Below are 19,898 nucleotides of genomic sequence, written 5' to 3'. Positions count from 1 at the left end.
CAGGGCATATTCATAGACTTGCTCAGTGACCCTGTTCTAGACCTGTGCACCATGAGAAAGTGGCAATAGCTCTCAGGGGGACTTTTTCTGTAATAAAGTAGGTGTTTTAATAATAAAACTAGAGCAGTGTTCTCTAGGCAGCCCCAGGGTGGTTTTTCTTGTTTGTTTTTCTTACATAAGTTGAAATTTGTTTCAACTTCATGATTATATTTTTTCCCTCTCTGTGGCATTTATGGCTAAATCCAAGGCAGGAAGGATAACCCTGAGCCCAGGACTCTGGCTTGAAGAAGCTCAGGCCTGCCAGTGAGCCACAAATGTGGGGTTTCCGTCCATGTGGGACACTGGGACAGCTCCCATCACCTACTGAACATTTCTGAGGACCATCTTATTTTAAATACCTCCTCACTCAAGCCTCCTATTTTTGTCCAGAGCCCTCACTACTCTCCTGCCTTCCTGCAGAGCTGTAGTAAGAGATATAACACGTGAGAAACAAAGCTACCTCAGATATTTCTACCTGGCATAATCAAAGAGCATGTTGAATGTAAGCTACCTGCAGCAACCTATGGAAAAGAAGCCCTCCCATCTGTAGGGCATCCCACAGCCTAAAGTTGTGGAAGAAGGGGGGGAAATCACAATTTCCTCCTGATAAGAGCTGAACCATGGAGGCTTTTAACCAGGTAATGGTTCCTTTTCCTGCTGGAACTTGTGGCAGATGTTATATCCGTTGACTGTCAGTCACAGACTGGAATTCGATAAGCAGATGAAGATCAGTGTCTTTGCAGTCACCAAAAGCAGCATGGACTTTCAAGGATTACAGCTGGACAAGTTCCTGGGTTTATATCAAGTAGCTTAAGATGCTCCTCAACAGTTAGAAAGGCAACAGGGTGAGTGGAGTAGTTTTAAAATGGACTTTTAACACCATGGCAAGCTAATGTGGTTGTAGTCTGCCTCATGGCTCTGATTTGCCTCTCTAGACTGTAAATAAAGACTAAGTAATTTGCAAACTATAAAATAAAGCCAGCAAGAGCACAAATGTTGGGTTGTTTTTTTATTTTATTTTAAGGAGGCATGCTGGGCCTGGCTAGGATGGAGTTAATTTCCTTCACAGCAGTTCTCATGGTGTTGTAATTCAGATTGGTAACAAGCACTACTTTTAGCTGTGACTGAGCAGTGCTTGCACAGTGTTGGGGCCTTCTCTGTTTTTCGCTCTGTCCTCCCCATTGGGCAGACTGAGGGTACAAAAGAGGGTGGGAGGGGTCACAGACATGCAGATGACCCTAAATGACTAAAAGGATAGTCCATTCTATGTAACATCATGCTCAGAAATAAGGATGGAGAAGAGGGGATTTTAGAGGGGTGCAGCCATGTTTCACTTAGGAGGTGGCTGGGCATTAGTTTGCCCATGGAGGTGTCAAGTGATTGTCTTTGCATCACTTCTTTTGTTTGCTTGCTTTCTTCTTATACTTCTCCTTTGCTTATTGAACAACTTTTTTTTTTTTTCTAATCTTGACCCCCAGGTTTTTTGCTTTTATTCTTCCTTTACTCTTCCCCCATCTCACTGGGTGTGAGGAGAGAGTGAGCAAGAGGCTATGTGATGCTTAGCTGCCCACCAGGTTTAACTCACTCTATAAAAATGGGGTGCATCCATGTGTTTTTAGCAGGAAGAAGGGTTACACTGAAGGACGTTTCTATCACTTCTGATTTTCATAATAACAATGAGGGCTTAAAACACACAGCATCATTCTAAGGTTTTAGTTAGCTGATTTAACGCAGAAAAACAGCAAAGAAAATTCCACTGTTTTGTTCCATTTGGGGGGGGGGAACTGTATTATCTGCCACAATGTCCTGTTGACATCCTCTTCTTTTGCAGGAACCGTGACACACTGGCTCACATGACTACACCCCAGGAGATGTTCTCCAACGTGGTGCAAGCTCTGCGATACCTGGACTCCCGCCTTCCAAATGGCAGCCACGTCATTTTAACAGGCTTGGTAGATGGTCGCTTTCTCTGGGATAACCTGCATGACAGATACCATCCTCTAGGTAAATATGAGATGTTGTGGGGTCCTCCTGGTTATCTGCTTGCTCATGTTTCTTTCTCTCCTTGAATAATTTATGAATCTCTTGACAATTTCAAGGAAACCTGAGAGAGCAGAGGAGCTCTGAGAAATAGGAGACAGATACTGGCTTTTCAGTAGAAGTAGAAGGGCCATCCCCAGTGCAGGACAGGGCAGCTAGAGGTCAGACTGCTATCCTGCTTGGTCCCCAACCCAAACCAGACCCTCTCAGCTCCAAATGTGTCTCAATGCATACTATGGACATGAAAACAAGCTTTTCTGCCTCAGCCTTGGCCCAAAATTGTGGCTGGCCTGCCTGCACATCATCCTAGTTGTGAACACTTCCATTCACAAACTCTTGGTTTCCTTGGTTAAACTGGATGTGGGCCAGGACAAAAATCTAAGTCAGGGGGTTACAACAGACTGGTTAGATGTCAGAGAAATAATTTTTCTGCAAGAGTTAGGTGCTTGCCACCTCTTACCCTACCAATTGGTGTAATGATTGAAACCTCACACCATCTGCAGTCATGTTTTGGGGTGCTCCTTATGGCAGTTGCCATAAGGTGTTTTGAGGCAGTGTGTTTAGAGATTTGGAGGCTGCCTTTGGAAATTTGTCACCCCAGAGCATGCATTAAACTCTGTGTCTGACCATCAACAGACCACTTGCTCCTTGGCTTCAGCCTGTGCCAAAAAAGCAAGGAGGAACATCACTGGGGAACGTATTCACATGCAGTGACATGTGACATTTCCCTGTGGATGTGGGAGGTTGTGGGGTGGGGAATCTTGGAAGCTGGCTCATGAATCCCCTCTACAAATTCATACCATCCTGCTGTGGATAAAGAAGGTGAAGTTTTTCATGCAGGTACCCAAGACATACGAAATGATAGAAGTCTGTTGTTCTCCAGTCACGTGTGTGTGTAAGGAACCATCAGGACCATTCTGCTGTCACATTTTAGACCAAAAGCATATTCTTCTTTGTATTTGGGCCCAGGAAGGTCTCTTTCATCTGAACAAGTGAGAGAGAAGCTAAATCATATCATTAAAATGGTGGATATGGTAGATTACATCTTCAGATCATTTTGGTAACCACTGGGTACCAGAGTTTTCAGCAGACTCTGTGCTTTTGGCTTCCCTATAGTCCCCCAGTCACAGCCAGTGGCCCCACAGCTTATGCATTTTCTACAATGGGTTATTTTACCTCTCAAAAGTAATTGCCTCTCCTCAGGAAGTCTGAGTTCTCTGTTTCTGTTCCTGCTACCTTGTTACATTATTTTCTAAGCGCTATACTGCTATCAAGTGAATGCAGGGAAAAAAAAAAAAAAAAAAAAAAGAAAAAAAAAAAAAAAAAAAAAAAAAAAAAGAAAAAAAAAAAAAAAAGAAAGAACAAAACCAAAATAAAACAAACAAACCTCAAAATAAAACAAAAAACCCCACATTTCCCTTTCAGTGCAGGAGGTATCTTTGATAACTTTATTTAGTGACATAACTGATAACATTGATAATTGGTTTTAGTGACATAAATACATTTCTTCCTTTGAGTGCATGTTTATCACAGGGACTGTTTCTCTACATAGAATAGCTAAATTATGAGACACAACATGTAGCATTGTTTGGCACAAGTCAAGTCAGGACTGATAAGTTGTGGAACCGGATGGAAATTTTTCAGGGGGGCTGATTTGCCTTGGAGCAAGAGAAAGAGCAAGAGAGAGATTCTGACAGATTCTCTGAGAGGTCCCAAGCAGGTTTCCTCACTCAGATGCAACCAGACATCAGTCTCCCTTTCTGCTGAATCCCTGGTCCCCCTGACAGCCCATCCCAGGGCCTGATTCTTTCAGGCTTCATGGATCTGGGACCACCCTTAATATCCAGAAGTGACACTAGATCTTTCAGCCCTCCGTCTTTTGCTCCTCAGGCAGCTGATACTCCTGTTGGGTGATGAGCAGCTGTGAGATAGGCAGGAATCGTGTCTGTAACAGAGAGTCACTGCAAAGCAACCTGAGGAGCCCATTTCACCTGGGGGGAGATCATACTTTACAGTTCTACAAATTAAAAAAAAAAAAAAAAATCGCATTTCAGCACTTCAAAAATAACAAAGCCTGACAGGGTTAATCAATGAGCTGCACACTTAGAGAACTGACTGGCCTTTTCATTTCCATCTTGGTTGTAGATACCAAAGAATTAAAAAGGTTGAGAAAATGGGTAAATTTTTCAGTAAACCCAGCTACTGTGTAGCACAGTGCATTTTAGGGAGTGTCAGCTGGGTGTTTGACTTGGTGTTTGAATTTGCTCCCCCCATGCCCACTTCCCTCTGTGACAGCAAACATTGTACCCCCCTTTTAAGGCTAACCTCTCTGAGATAAATGTGAAGCTCAGAATATATACAGCACCTCCAATCTTCCTTTTGACTTTGCAGCCCCTACATTTAATTTGGAGGGTGAGACACACGGTGATGGATAAAATATCAGTCACGCACCCAGGAGATTGGCACAGGCTGTGATGACTAAGCCCACGTGTCACACAAATCACCTGTGAAGGGGTGGAGAGGGATGTGGGAGAAGGGAAAGTGGCACTGGGTGCTGTGGGGATGCAGGTCCTTAGCAGGAAGGATGCATCAGTGCCACCTCTGCTCCATCCCTGCTCTGATGATGGGAGGGTAAACTGCGGGGGGAGGCTGGGGGTCCCAGGGTGTCTCTCACCACTGAGGGGTCTCATGCATGGCAACACACAGACCTGCAAAATGAACTTACACTTGGCCATCAAGCACATGAAGTTTCCCCCTCTGTGCATTGCAGGGCAGCTGAACAGGGATGTCACGTACAGTCAGCTTTACTCTTTCCTTGACTGCCTGCAGGTAAGGTCTCTGTCTCTATCTTATGAGCCCCTCCTTTCCTCTCAGCCCACTGCTAAAGCCCTGCTCCCCATACCTGCCCAGGTGAGCCCCTGCAGTGGCTGGCTGACCCCCAACGAGACCCTCAGGAACTTGACCTCAGAGGTAAGTCCCAACAAGGCTGTAATGGGACTGCCCTCTGGTAGAGACATTCTTCCAGTTTGTCCCTGTGTTTGAGGAGATAAGCCTCATGTCTCAAAGTCAGTGTCAGCACTCTTTTCTTTTGAAGGTGGGGAGAAGATGCAGCAACATCTATAGCCATCCTTTCAAATGCCTTTTAAGCTCTGGGAGACGGCATGGTTAAGTAGAGGGATTCGTAAATTACTCCTTTTCCAACCTCTCAGCTGCCCACATTTAGTCTCAAGGGATGTGGTCTCCCCAAGACAAAACTTCAAGTTCATGTTCTTTAAGGAGAAAACATACCTGACAAGAAAGAAAAAGCTTGTGCTAAGAGTAGCTGTGGGAACGAAAAGCCAACTGTGTAGATTTCACTGGCAGCAGGAGCAGGGCCTCAGAGCAAGAGCCTTGCTCTTCCTTCATTTGGGATTTGTGCTAATCTTCCTCAGACACATTTCTGTGGACTTAATCACCAGATGGCGTGACCAAGGAGCATCCAGGCTCGGTGCAGGCATGGGAATAGACAGAACAGATTCTTAAAACTCACCCTAAAAATCTGTCTGCAGAAGTAAATGTTACACGGTATCAGCCACTTATTGCCCTACTGTACAAACTGATTTTTAATCCCAGCACCCCCCTGCAGCCATGTAACAGAGCCAGTAACCAAATATCATCAAAGGTGTCATCTCTCTGTGTAGCTGTATTAATGGTTCCATTCGTTAAACAAAAATACGGCTTTAATTTCAAGAGGGACAGAACATAAAATGAAACATATGTGAGCCCTGGTGAAATTAAAGCCAAAATTAAACCAGAGAAGGCAATTAAGCACATTCCCAAATCTTTGCAGGGTTGCAGCTTATATATTCATACCAACAATACAGAGCATCCAGCACACATAACTTCTGTCCATGAACAATTCATATGTCTGCAGGGTATGAATTAATCTTCTTTCTGAGCCGTTGTCTGAAACTAATTGCCTATGTTATTATCCAAACCACACAATTTAAATATTTAGGAGATCCTGATCTCTGTTACAGCTGTAGAGATCACACTGGATGTATCAGTTAGGTAGATGCTCAATAGTGGTAATTTACTCTACTGAAAGTAAGGGCAGAATTTGTTCTGGATAGATAAGCATTAGTGCCCATAATACAGTAGTGGGAAGGAGAAGAGGAAGGAAGAACCTTTTTGCTGTAGAAAAGTTTCAGTTTTCTTGAAAAAGAATGAAAATGAGCAGTCTACTGCTCATCAAGAAGCCTCTAAAGCAAAGAAATTCAGAATATCTATATAGGCATAGAGATGCTACTAGAAGAGGTGTCTATTAAAATAACCATATCCTGGTTTAAACTTATTACATTGGCTGAGGCTTCAGAGCTGTCTTCAATTTTATGGTGAGCTGAGGAGCCCAAAGGCTGGTGGTTCTCATGAAAGTCTGTGTTATGATGAAGAACCCCATGTCACCTCCTTTCTCCCAGCTGAAAGGGCAACATCATCGTTCAAATCCTTGACCACACCTGGGAGACAAAAGCTGAATCTACACAAAGCATCATGAGTAGCATCAAATCATCATTAAACTGCTTGGTTTTTGCAGAGAGCTTTACAACTTTCCAACATCCTGAAAGAAATAGCAAGATCTGAAAAATTTGCCCACTTTGATGTTTTCTACATGGATTTCCCACTGAGACAAAGTAAGTTGTTTTTTTCCTGTCTTTCTCATGGAGCATTTATTTAATTTCTGGGCTGCTAATGTGCTCCTCATATTTTAGCTCTGTGCTGGGAGAAGGGCAGCATGGAAAGACAGCTTAGGTGACCCAGCTGGCAGGGCTGGGGCTAAGGGGGAACCCTTAACGCCATCTCCCTGCTTCTCTTCTTGGGATAACCATGGACCTCTGCAGACACGAGACCCCATCACCAGCCTGGGGCCCACAGCATCCCCTCTGTTCCTGGCTGCCAGCACCCACAAGTCTGGTGCACAGCACACTGCCCATTTGCACTTGGGTGTTGATGGCAAGGCAACAGGGACAGATGAGCCTCTACTGAAAATGCTTCCTGCTTTTCCCCTGCAGTTTCTCAAAATGGAATCTCAAACCCATCTCCATCTGTAAGATTTGGGTTTATTTTTGATCATTGCTTTTATAGGGGCTCATCTTGGCTGGAAATTGTGCATCTGCAATGGTGAAGGTGGTTTTCATCAGATATAGTGTACTTCATCACTGACTAGGCTTCACATTGCCTCCTGTGGGATGAGCAGTGCATTAGGAAGGAGAACATTGCTCAGCCAGTTTTTCTGCTTGGGTAACACAGCCACCCTCTCCTAACTAACTGCTTTGAAAAGCACCTAGTTACTACCAGAACTTATGACTTGAAGAGTTTACAAAAGTCATCATTCTTTGATCTTAAGTGATATTTTGGTAAGCACATTACCTAAATCACTTCCTTCTGCAGCTCTCACTTATAAAAAATCACAAGCCCCCCCCCCAGCAAACAAACCCCTCCCCCCCCCCAAAGTAATAACCCAAACAAAAAAACCCAAACAAACCCAAAAAAACCCCAGTCATGAAACAGAAAGTGGTTCACAACCATGGCTGGATGGTGTCCTTGCAGGGCTGGGGACAGATACCTGTCCCCAGATCCCTCTCAGCAGAAACATCCTGGCAATACTTCAAAGTGTAAGTCTTTAACTCAGTGCTCTCCTTATCAGTGCCTGGCTGTCCTTGGAAGTAAGAAGCTGCTGAAGCACCTAAGATTATTGCAAAGATTATTTGCATCCAAATCCTATCAAAATTCACAAACTTATTTTATCCTACGTGACCCAATTCAGGAAGCTGGTTCTGGGTCTCATGCAGACCATACAGAGGAGGAGATAAAGAGATGGGAGAGGGAATCTTTCTGTTCAATACTTTCTCTCAGAGACCTGCTGTCATGTTCCATACTGGAGCACAGAGTGTCAGGATGTCCTGGTCTCATTGTGGCTTCTGCCTCAGCTACTTAATATTTAACAAGTCATTAGGATTCGGAACAAACTACCTGCTGGGTAGGGAAATTACTTTAATAAGTTAAATGACTAACTTTAGGTAATTTATTTGCTTTCACGAAAAGAAACATCTAATATAATTTGCTGTTCTTGATTACATTGCGTTAAATAAATGAGGTAAACAAAATCACACATGCACATACAAACATCAGCGCTGAAAGACATTTTGCAAATGTTCCCACAGCCCTGGAGCCAACAACTTGAGCTTCCCATCAGGAAAACTGTCAGTTTGTGAGTGTGCTCAAAAGCCAGCTAAGGCTGCTGACCTACTTTTCGGGTCTCTTTCTGAAGCAAGCGCAAATCCTCCCCTAAAATCTCTGGACATCAAATATTTAGCAGTGGTTGCACACTGTGATGAGTACACTGATCCTTGCTGGTCTGGATAGATACATATATATATACACAAAGCAGCTCCCAGCTTTCTTGGATTCATATTTGAGTATACTAGCATTTATTCTAGATTTAGATGGACATTCAAGCTCCAATGTTGCCTTTGGCTGAAGAACTCGGTGATTCCTTTAAGAAGCAGTGCAATAAATAGGGGCATAAGGCTTGTTTGCTTTGGCTTTTTGTTAGCACAGATGGCAGCAAGTTCTAGTCTAGTCTAGTCAAGGCAATAGGCACTTTTAAGACAAACTCTGGACATACTCAGGTGATGAACACCTCGTTTTTTCAGCTGCTCCAGATTTTTTGGATGCCAAGTACAGCGGCCTTAATGTACCTATCTAGATATAAACGTTACTATCTTACACTCCTCTGCTCTTTCTGGCACTGGAGCAATTGTCCCCCCACAAAACAAAAGACAATACACAGCTTCATATGTACCATATACAAACATGTTAGGCAAGCTTGTTCTGTGCACTTGTATGTGTGCTCTGGATGCAAAGAAAGGGGAATGTGTTGTGCCCAGCACACTGCAAATTTGAAGCAAAGCTCCAAGCCCTGAGTCTTAAAGAAGGTTTCTTTGCATGTTGACTAAAACATCGCAAGTAGTTTTCTAAAGGCAAAGTAATATCACCCTTCTGTGAATTCAAAGCTAGTATGGGGATCCAGACTTCACTTTTTCACACAATAACTGGGGTCACAACAAACAGCAGTGACTCTGTGTTGGAACTGTGGTGCCTGAGTGGAGTACATTTTACTTCTGCCAGGACGCCTGCATAATGCTATTAAGAATTCTTAATATGTCATTATAAAACAAAATATTGAATTTACAGTCTGTTAATGCCATTTCCACTAGGCCCATGTTTGATCACTCCACAGCCCTTTTGAAGAGAGAAAGCTTTTTACTTCTCTAATGGCTCTGGGGCTTACAGCACAGCATCATTTGCACTGAATGTTGTGTTTATGTCATTGAAAAGGTTATTCTGTTGGAGTTGAAAAAGGCTGCTCAGAAGTGAAGTAACTGAAAATGACAGTTCATTGCTGCAGACATCAGCCCACGTTAATATTGTGCTACCATCTCTCTCTCAAAAAAGCACCGCTTTCTTCATCTCTTTGGTCTTCAGCACTGCTGAAGATGCAAGTACAGTGGGAAATGCAGAAGTATTAAATCAGTATTAAATAATTTACAGCTTCAGTTGCTACAGCATCCATCTAAGTTGGGAGGGAAAGTGAATTGTTTTACAATCATTTATGTTCGAAGCGCTTCCTCGCATAAAATATCAACGGGGGTGGGGGGGGAGAAAAAAATTAACAATAAAGGCTTAAACACTGCCCCAAGGAGAGGAGGGAGGGCGTACACAGCATTGGCTCTGACAACTTTGTATGAATTATCATAATCTACATGTAAAGCTGTCGTGTGCTTAGAAACACCAGTGGCACTTTGAGGAGGAGGGGGCAGCTCTCTGGGCGGGTGGCTACGTGCGCAGCAGTGGTAACCCCTCTGCTCACCTTGTTTGCAGCGGCGGAGGAGTGGAGCAAGATGGGAGGTGAGCCCTGGCAGCTGATCGAACCAGTCGATGGCTTCCACCCCAGCCAGGTAAAAAAGAAAAAAAACAGCCCCAGGAGAGAGGTGGGGGAAGGTGGGATGCTGGTGCCTGCCTCTACCCGAGGCAGCTAGTAGCACACCAAAACAATGCAAGGTTGAGGGATTTTTTTATTTCAGAGCAGATGATGGCTTTAGCCCCAGAGCAGATGTCTCTGACATCACTCCCAGCCATCTACTCAACATGGGGTGGTGGCCAGGGTCCAAAAAGCAAAAGCCATTCTTGATTTCCCTGCTTTTTAATCTTGACTCTTGGAAGTGAGAATTAAGCTGGGCTAAATTATGAGTGGACAAATTAAGGTGGGGGAGATGGACCTTTTTTCAGTGGTGCCGAGAACAAGAGGTAAGAAACACAAAATCGAACACAGGAAATTCCATCTAAACATAAGGAGGAAATCTGGTTCCTCCAAAAAGGTAGAACTTTGAGGGAGGCAGAGCACTGGAAGAGGCTGCCCAGAGAGGTGGTAGAGTCTCTGTCTCTGGAGACATTCAAAACCCACCTGGATGCCATCCTGTGCAGTCTGGTCTATATGAATCTGCCCTGGCAAAGGGGGGAGGGGGCTGGATGAGGTGAACTCCAGAGACCCCTTCCAACCCAAAACATTCTGTGATTCTATGAAAGCAGCAGCAGAGCTGCTATTCCTCTCTCTGCCACAGGCCTGTGGGCTGCCAAATGGCAGTAGCAGCTGCTCTCCATCTCTCTGTACATAGCAATAGGCCCATAAGATTCTATCAGCTGCTGTGAGGGAAACATGCCCTCCAAGCAGCCAGCTCCACTCCCAGCATCTCTACCCTGCTCAGGAGTGCTGGTGTGAGCAGCAGTGGGGAGGAGGAGTGATGATCCTTGGTGATGTTTTTCTGGTTCGTGATGCCACGTGCCGTGACAGTATTGTCTGTGCCATGGAAAGAGCAATTGAACAAAGCTGTTGTCTAGGGCACTGCTGGCTTCCTCCATGCTCTTGGTGCCACACTCTCATCCACCCCAGCATAACCAATCCATGCAAGCAAACCCAGCCATTTCTGCAGCCACCAACAGTGCTGCTTGGCAAGTCCTCCCGCTCAAAAGTTCTATGATGTGAGCAAAAACTCCATATATATTCATTCCCACCATCAGATACCTTGATGAGATATTTTTTTGTATGCTGAGAAAAAGCAATCCGTGGAGAAACACTTCAATGGGAGCATGTTGCAATAGTGGATGGATTCCAACATTTCATCAGCTGCTGTCAGTTCAGCCAGTGGAGAATTGTGAAGGGGAGGTCCAAAGCCAAGCTATATGCTTAAGTTACTGTTTTTTACATCCATGCTAGTCAGCCAAAGCAATAAGTTTGCTTGCTTAGCCTTGACACATCCAAAGAGACTCTTGTTTGAAGGGGGACTTACACATAATAAAAATTCCTGCCTGGCTACCGTGCAGTACCAAGAGAGAGCTGCATGACAGTAAGAACTCACAGCCTAGGGAAGTGAAGAAAGTGCATCTGGATTTTTTGCTGCAGGCTAAAATTGCTTCCCTTTACAAGGAAGCAATTAGAGAAAACTTGGCAAAAGAAACGAGCATGAAAACAATCATGAAATGAACCCATTCCCAACCCTGCCATCTGGGGAAACGGCAATATGAAGAACCTAGAGTGAAGAAGAAAAGGTCTTTGAATTAATTTTGTGTCTCACCCTTAGGCTGGCCTGAGGCTTCCTATAACACCCAGCAAAAGGCCACCGTGGGAGCCAAGCTCACCAGATCACAGCTTTTGGTCCAGACTTGCCCACATCCTCTATCCCCCAAGCAGCTGGAAAGTAGCACAGAGGTGAAGGCAGAAAGTATTTATCTTAAATGTACCGTGCCTAAGCCAGAAGAAAACAACAAGACAGCACTGAAGGGCAGCTTCAAACCTGCACACAGCTCGGAGGATGCCAGGCTGCAGGAGCCAGCTGAGCACTGCCATATTTCTCTCCCTCTGGACCCGGCATCCTGCAGTGGTTATGACCTCCCCCTCCTGCTGTTAGTATGACATTAATGCTTTTAGAGGTACATTTTCCCTTACAGTCAAGGTGCCAGCTGTAGATATGCCTCACTTCATGAGTTACTGCCCTCCTTGGATTTATTAATTAGCCTTATCCAAACATCCTCTGCTTTAAATCCATTTTTCTTTTCCTGCTAGTATATGAAAGTCTGTTATCAACATACCACTATTTGGACTTGAGAATAGCACCTTTCTCCTGCAGAGTGGCTGCCTTAGTGAAAAGAAGGGGAAGAGTGAGCAGAGTGTGATATTTAAGAGAACACTTGAGAGAGATGATAAACAATTCACTCACTCTTCATAGTATTTTATTTAAAGTTTTACTTTCTACTGATGACATGAATGCCTCTGGCCACGTACAGCTTTCATACCATAAGGAGCTGCCTAGTGGGAAAGGATTAATGCCATGCAGCTCTTCAAGTGAATGGGGGCTCTTACTTTTAGCAGTTATTCCCCACGCTTGGCAAACAGCTTGACAAATAAATACAACAGATAAGACCTGCCCTGAGCATCTCTAGTGAAATTTTCTCTCTGAAAATCTCAAAGCACTTGGCAAATATTCACGTTTTTTTAACTGAGCAGTACTCTGGGGAAAGTGTAAACATTTCAGCTTTTGCCTTCAGATGTGGAGAAGCTTAGGAGTCTGGGATACAAGAACAAGCATGTATATCCAGAAGTCCAGTGGTCTGGAAGGTAATTGGACCTTCCTGAGAGCTGTGTACTTATGGTTGCAAGAAGAAAAGGGGCAAAGGAGGCAAAATTCCCTTTGTCCTATTAGAGCTGTTCTGCTTTTTCATGCATTGGAAAAAGGCTAGGTTTGGTCAACCAGTCAGGAAAAAATAGCCCACTCAGTTCCAACTCCAGGCAATATTTTGTGTTTTAAAAAGTCTTTGAAAGAAGGAGTAAACACGACTTGCTCATTTGTTTAGACAGGCCCGGAACTATATTCCCTTACTGGAAATACCTTGAGGAGAAAAGGTTGGGTTTTCTGCATATATACCTGTTGCAAAACAGAAGGCTGCAAACAAGGTGTTTATTCTTGGCATAACTGCATTTCTCCTCAGTTCCAAAGCTAAAACTGGGCTTCATGAGTTTTGTTTATTTTATTCCAAAACACCCAGGTCGGTCCTTAAGTGGAAGAAATTCACACCATTTACTTTTGACAAGTAAAAGCAAAATACAACATACAGTCCTCCTAAATTCCCTCTAGAACTGCCTCTGTGACACCATTCCTCAAAGTCTCTCTCGTTTGCCCTTGGGAGACTTTCTCTTCCCATTGACTGTAGTGGAAGCTCAGGGACTTTTTTTCAGCATCTTTCTCTTACTTTCTCTTAGTATGAAATCTGACAGAAAACCATTCTGCATGCCAGATGGCTCCAAGGACACCACTTCTTTCTAGAACAGCCAATTGCTTTGTTTGAATGGCAAGACCTTGCATTTCAACAGGATCCTGCACGAACGGCTTCGTTTCTTCTTTTTATGAACTTACCAGGAGTGAGAACATTAAAGTCCTGAGCACTGCAAACTGGAACCTGGGACGCTTGGAAGGTTCTTAGTGATGATGTAGGCAGCAAGGCAGAGGCACTGTTGCCGGAACGGCTAAACCACAGCAACCAAAAAGAAAGGAAAAAAAAAAAAGAAAAAAGAGAGAGAGAGAGAAAAGAAAGCACAGAGAGAGAGGGAAAAGGAGGGAGGTAGAGAGGGAGAGAGGCTGCCTCCTTGTCCTGAGCAGGAAGAGACAGCTCCAGATCAAGAGGGGATGGTTCTGACTCATCACAGGTGGAGACTGAGTGCCGGCGACCTGAATCCCATCACCTGTGAGAGCAGTCCCTATCATTACAGTTTCTTCCAAAAATCACAAGATTTAACAAGAATCTGTAAAAACTTCTCCAAAGCCTCTAGTCCATTCCCAAACTGCAAAATATCAATTGAAATAGGTTTATTCCGTAAACCTATCTTGGCCCTTAATAGAAAGGATTTGTTGTCCCTATTTAAGCCTCAAAATTATAATCCATGCCAGAGTGAGTTTTAGAACTGAAAGTGAAGTTGCCATATAAGCAGAATATAATTATAGGACAGAAATTAGAACAAAAATGAAGTAACAGCGTGTGAAAATTTGATTAAAGGAGAATGAGCCTGTTTCCCTTTTCATATAATCATAGAATCATAGAATTGGCTGGGTTGGAAGGGACCTCAGAGATCATCAAGTCCAACCCTTGAACCACTGCTGCAGTTACCAGACCATGGCACTGAGTGCCACATCCAGTCTCTTTTTAAATATCTCCAGGGATGGAGAATCCACTACTTCCCTGGGCAGCCCATTCCAATGCCTGATCACCCTCTCCATAAAGAAATTCTTTCTAATGTCCAACCTAAACCTCCCCTGGCACAACTTAAGACCATGCCCTCTTGTCTTGCTGAGAGTTGCCTGGGAAAAGAGACCAACCCCCACCTGGCTACACCCTCCTTTCAGGGAGTTGTAGAGAGTGATGAGGTCTCCTCAGAGCCTCCTCTTCTCCAGGCTGAACAGCCCCAGATCCCTCAGCCTCTCCTCATAGGGTCTGTGCTCGAGTCCTTTCACCAGCCTGGTTGCCCTCCTTTGGACCTGCTCCAGGACCTCGATATCCTTCCTGAACTGAGCAGCCCAGAACTGGACACAGTTCCCATCCCACATTTCTTACCCTGGCAGTAGAGTGGATACATATTTCTTTTCAGAGCATGTCTTCTAGGGAAGCTACAGTGATTCTAACAGTAAGGAGAAAACCTGCATGTCTCATGGAAAATAAGCTCTAAAGACAACTAGCTGCAGGCAAAAACTTAGAGCATCAGAGCTGGGTAGTTTTGAACCTAGATGTAATTGGGTCTCTCAATACCTGTGGTTTCCTTATAGAAAAGCAGAGAGAATATTTATTAGAATTATCAGAGGCAATCAAGAGCATGAATTCCTTTGGGCTTGCTAGAGTTCCATGCATTAGACACAAGTAGTGCTTTTGAGATGCTTTCAAAGTGTTTTCTGGGGAAAAACTGATCAGATTCCAGGCCTCTAGAATAGATATTTGATGGGACCAGGCATCATAGGCTTCAGGAAGTGATTGGACACTAGCACTAGACAAACTGACTGGTCAGGGAGGTGCAAACATACGGTCCTCACCTTCTGTTTACTGTTCAGAAGGATTTTCCACTATCCAAGCAGCTGCAATGGGGTATTTTCTGTGGTTTGAGGTTAATGTCCATCATGTGGCTATACAGGGTAGATGTGCTGAGGAGATCTCCCAAGTGCTGGCATGAAACAGGTATGTTATAGAGGCACAAGAAACTGACAGTATTTGTGCTGTTTGCAGATTGCTGCAGCCCTTGGAACAAGCGTTACCTGGCAGAAGGTGCTACATGAATGGCCTCAAGTGCTTGGAAAGGAGAATCCATTCAATGACCAGATTGAAGCTATATTCAAAGACCAAGGTGGACACTGACTTCCACACTGCTGGAGCAGTTTACGGTGTTGCTTCCACAGAACATGATGATGGAAGACACAGACAAAAGAAGAGGGAGGGCAAGTTATCAGAGCCAGTAGCAGTGGATGTAACACAACAGCATTCTTCTCAGTTTGTATCACACCTGCACAAGTAGACTATGCTTTTTCTTTGGAGCTACAAAAACAAAAATCAAAGGATACCTGGGAGCTAGATTATTCATTGTGCTGGTTTGCAAATCAGTACTGTTTGTTCCAAATATAGCAATCGCTTTGCTCTAATTGATTTTTTTCCTCTGCAGAGCATTAATTCTGTTTTCTATTTTACTGTTTCAATGGTGAATCTCATCCGAAAAGGCAGAGGGAGGGGGACAACATGACCCCCAAACTCATTAGGTTGCTATGAATTGTGTACATGTAATTGCCCTGACAGTCAATAGATTATTTAGCTGCTGTTTGCTTATTAAAATACACCAGGAATAATGAGGTGCTGGAATTTTGCTGATTTGCCTCACAGCATTAGTGCAGGCTGACTGGTTCTCTTCCCCCCCATTAACAAAGTAGTGACTCAACAATACTTCATGTATTTAAAACAGGTTGTTTTTCCAAGCTTTGTACATCTTTGCTCTTCTGCATTCAAACAAATAAATGATATATCCAATCCTGTACCTTTTACAGACATGACCAAGGGAATCACTGAAGATACTGGGCAGCACTTACCCACTCTGTTTCATATGGAGAGTTGAAAGTTGAGAATAGCAGTTTACAAAACAAACAATATATACATTATACATATATAAAATTAAGGACAAGTCTATCCTACTTACAGCCTTACTGGTCAGATCAGACAGCAAAAAAATGTCAGTAATTATACATGGAAAAAAATCTGGTAAAGAGAAAGTATTAACATAACATGATAAAACCCATCCAAATTAGCCCAAGCTCAGGGAGATTTATTCTGCTCTTCATTCTGAACACGTCCCATGTGCAAGGCTGAGTCACCTGTGATCAGCTCTTAATCTGTGGTCCAAACTAAAGGAGGTAGCCTGGCTGTACAGATCTCAGCACACTGGCCACATCTGTTGGAGATCTATCTGCTCTGTATTTTGAGTACACAGAGGATGACTTGGCTAATGCTATTCCAACTGAAATATGTATTATTGCTCTTAGATCCCCTCCCTTTTTTGTAAAATACAGTCTATGCCACATCTTTTATTAAGATTGATATTCCTTTGGGGAAACTGCTAATATTTAAGGAAACATTCAAACCACCTACTTTAGGAAACCAAAGAGGAATACACTCCTTAATTGAAAGATACTCACTGATAAGGCTGCAATTCATTAAAGACATTTAGAATTTACCAAAATACCCACTCTCCCAAGCAGCAGTTTGAAGTTCTCAGAAGCATGTCTGAGGAACTCTTTACTACTAAAAGTAGGAAAATGAGATCTACTTCCTGTACAAATCCTCTCTACAAAAGAACGTAAGATATGATGTACACTGGCTAGGTAGGAAACCTGAAAAGTTAATAACAAGTAGTTAGAAGGGTTCTATCTTTCATTAAAAAGAACAAAAGGACAGAAACATGTGCATCCATATTGTTTTACTATAGACCAAGTACAGCATAAGCAGCAATTATATCAAAGTTTCCTCTAAACCAAAATACAGAAATGTAACAATTAATAGGAGGAACAGTATGTGTTCAGAAGCCAAATTTTCAGGCACTCTCATTGCAAATTATTGTGTTTCACTTGAGGCTGGGGATTTAATAGATTAAATTAGGAGTTTTACAAGCTAGTAAAACGGAAGTTCCTCAGCTAAAATAAGCTTCATTGCCAAGAGCAAAGTGTTTTCCATTTACAGACTTTCTTATTAGTGAAGATCCTGAGGCTCTGAACAATGGATAAAAAAGCTTTTATAAAATTAGAACAATCAAAGATGACCTGAACCCCCTGTAGCTCAGTCCTAGAGCAAAACTCAGATTTTCCCAGTGTAATCACTCTGTATTTGATATGGAGTCTCTGAGGGACTTGATGGAACAGGCTTGCCACTGACTGACAAAGCACTAAACCAAACCATACATCCTCCTGCCTCAGAGGCAAGCTCTGCAGTTGAGTTAGAAGTAGGCTGTATGCAGAAACTTGATTTGTAATTAATGAAGTAACTATTTGCAAAAAAAAAAGAGGTGAATTCTGGATCTATTAACCTGTCAGGTTTTATAGCCACTGTATCTCTCCATTATTTCAAAGAATGCTGAAACCAGCTGAAGATCTGTACCCCCAAACCATCAATCACTTACCAGTACCACTCTAAAAATAAATGCCTTATATTTAAACAAATGATTCTGAAAATGTTACTTACTCTAAAGCAGTAACAAACTGGGAATCCCTGTTCATTCCATTAGTTAAACTTCTCCTGATTCTTAGATTGGTTGAAGGTGACAAATGAATGGGGAGAAAAAAAAACAAATGGGAAGAAAACATTTCTCTTGGGTAACTATAGTTCCATGAAATTCAAGCAGTTCCATGAAATTCAAGCTTTATAGCACTACATATTTCTTAGAGGAATGGTCTACCAATGTCTTTTTTGGGGGAGTCAGAGCATGAGACTAGAGGAGGGATTACTTCACTGGCCAGTTCCCACATGCTGCAGACAGGAAGATGTTCTCCGAGGTTACTCTGTTCATAAACTGTTTTTACAACACTTTGATTTCAATGATTTTGTAAAAACAGACAGTAGAACCTATTTTTGAAGTATGAAACATCCATAGCTACCTGAAGCTATTTGAATTCATACAACCTGGCCTCTTTGAAAATGCTCTGCTACAAACATGAAGAAAATGTTTGCCAACATCTTTGAAATTTTTTCCACAGCTCACCCTTAAAAGAGTGAAGGAACACAGGAGGAAAGGAGGTGCACAGCAAGGTGAGCCAGTAAATGCATGCAGCAAATGCAAGCTTGCTGCTCAGCTGGCATCCCATGCTCCTGCTGGCTGCAGGCATGCACATCCTTGGCAACAATCCCTAGTGCCTAGAACTCATCTTTCAGGGTCAAGCTTTTCTAACTTGCATCACCTGATACACTTTATGCCTTTCCTTGATGGGGATAATTTTGTCTTGGGCAACAAACAAACACAGATTAATTTCTACAATGCATAATAGCCCAATTAGCCTAGATTTTAAAAAGGAAATTTCATTAGATATATCCAGTTCTATTCTTAAGACCTTTCTACAGACTCAATCTGTGATTTTATATTTAATAATTTTTTACTAGCATCCATTTGGAAGTTTCAGGAGACAGCCTGCTGTGGATCCATAGACAAAATTTGCTCTTGCACTGTCTCTATTGTATTGCACTCTGCTGCCACGTCCCTAGCACAAGAGAAAAGAACCATCTCTCCTCTTCATACTTGAAGGCCTGCGGGTCTCCAACAGCCTCTACATTCACATACATTCCAACCAGTTCATAATAGCTGCCCATGGACAACCAAAGCTCCCACTAAAAAACCTGGTACACCAGGTACTCCTTAGGCATCACATTATCTTCCCAAATCAAGTGTATTTTGGGATACACATCTTGAAGAGGATCCTTTTTTTAACTTTATGTCCAGCTTTTCTTCTTCAACCTACAAACTAGTATCTCAAATGCAGAGATGACAGTATGGAAAAAACAAAGTGTTTTATTCTTTATTTTAAATGAATAAAATAAATCTCAGTTTGGAAGACATCAGAAATAGAAAACTAGGTTTAAAAGCAAGTACAAAAGTGGCAGAATGAAAACAGCATAAGCTAACAGAATTTAGTGTTGAGTGTGAATATGTAACAGCAATAACAATTTTAAGTACTCCACTATTGCATTAACAACAGTGAAGTAATGAGATAGTATTTCACTAGGCTCAGTGAGAAGCTGTGAAAATTGCAAGTTTTAACTGAATAGTTTTGCCTGAAGTAAAGTTTTTATCTGCATTTATGGACATGTCTCTAAGGGGGAGGAAGACCTATACTTCTGGCCAGTGGAGTATTAGTTTGTAGATAGCAGCTTTGTAGTGTCTTAAAAAACATTTTTAGAACCTATTCCTGGTTTTCAGATGGAGAATTCTAGTCAGTACAAACTATGAGTTCCAGGAAATACTGATACATAGAAATGCTAAAGCTATTAATTTTTTTAATGTAGCAGTCCTAACAAAAATATTCAAAGCCTTTCATTTTTACCAAAGTGCAACATACTGCATACATAATTTCACACACCTGTAAACCATATAGGATACATGCCATGCACTTACCCAAACCATTTTGTATGAGAAATTGCAAAAGAAGAATGCATTGTGCATG

General features: G+C 42.7%; 1 protein-coding gene across 2 annotated transcripts in view; it reads left to right on the top strand.

Moving 5' to 3' along the window:
* AOAH (acyloxyacyl hydrolase) overlaps nucleotides 1-15,683 on the top strand; it is a 74,505-nt gene extending 58,822 nt beyond the window's left edge. Inside the window, exons 17-22 of one of the 2 annotated variants that reach the window (XM_030445428.1) lie at nucleotides 1,871-2,043; nucleotides 4,850-4,908; nucleotides 4,990-5,049; nucleotides 6,653-6,749; nucleotides 10,000-10,076; nucleotides 15,439-15,683. In XM_030445428.1, coding sequence (XP_030301288.1) covers nucleotides 1,871-2,043; nucleotides 4,850-4,908; nucleotides 4,990-5,049; nucleotides 6,653-6,749; nucleotides 10,000-10,076; nucleotides 15,439-15,567 — 595 coding nt within the window. In that variant the 3' untranslated portion in view covers nucleotides 15,568-15,683. The remainder of the gene's footprint in view (nucleotides 1-1,870; nucleotides 2,044-4,849; nucleotides 4,909-4,989; nucleotides 5,050-6,652; nucleotides 6,750-9,999; nucleotides 10,077-15,438) is intronic. The other variant, XM_030445429.1, reaches the window with a different exon arrangement.
* The last annotated feature ends 4,215 nt before the right edge of the window (nucleotides 15,684-19,898 follow it).

Source organism: Calypte anna, chromosome 2 (assembly GCF_003957555.1).
Source record: "Calypte anna isolate BGI_N300 chromosome 2, bCalAnn1_v1.p, whole genome shotgun sequence".
NCBI classification, from domain to species: domain Eukaryota; kingdom Metazoa; phylum Chordata; class Aves; order Apodiformes; family Trochilidae; genus Calypte; species Calypte anna.
Note: the sequence above shows the minus strand (reverse complement) of the source record. Positions and strands in the feature narration are given on the sequence as shown.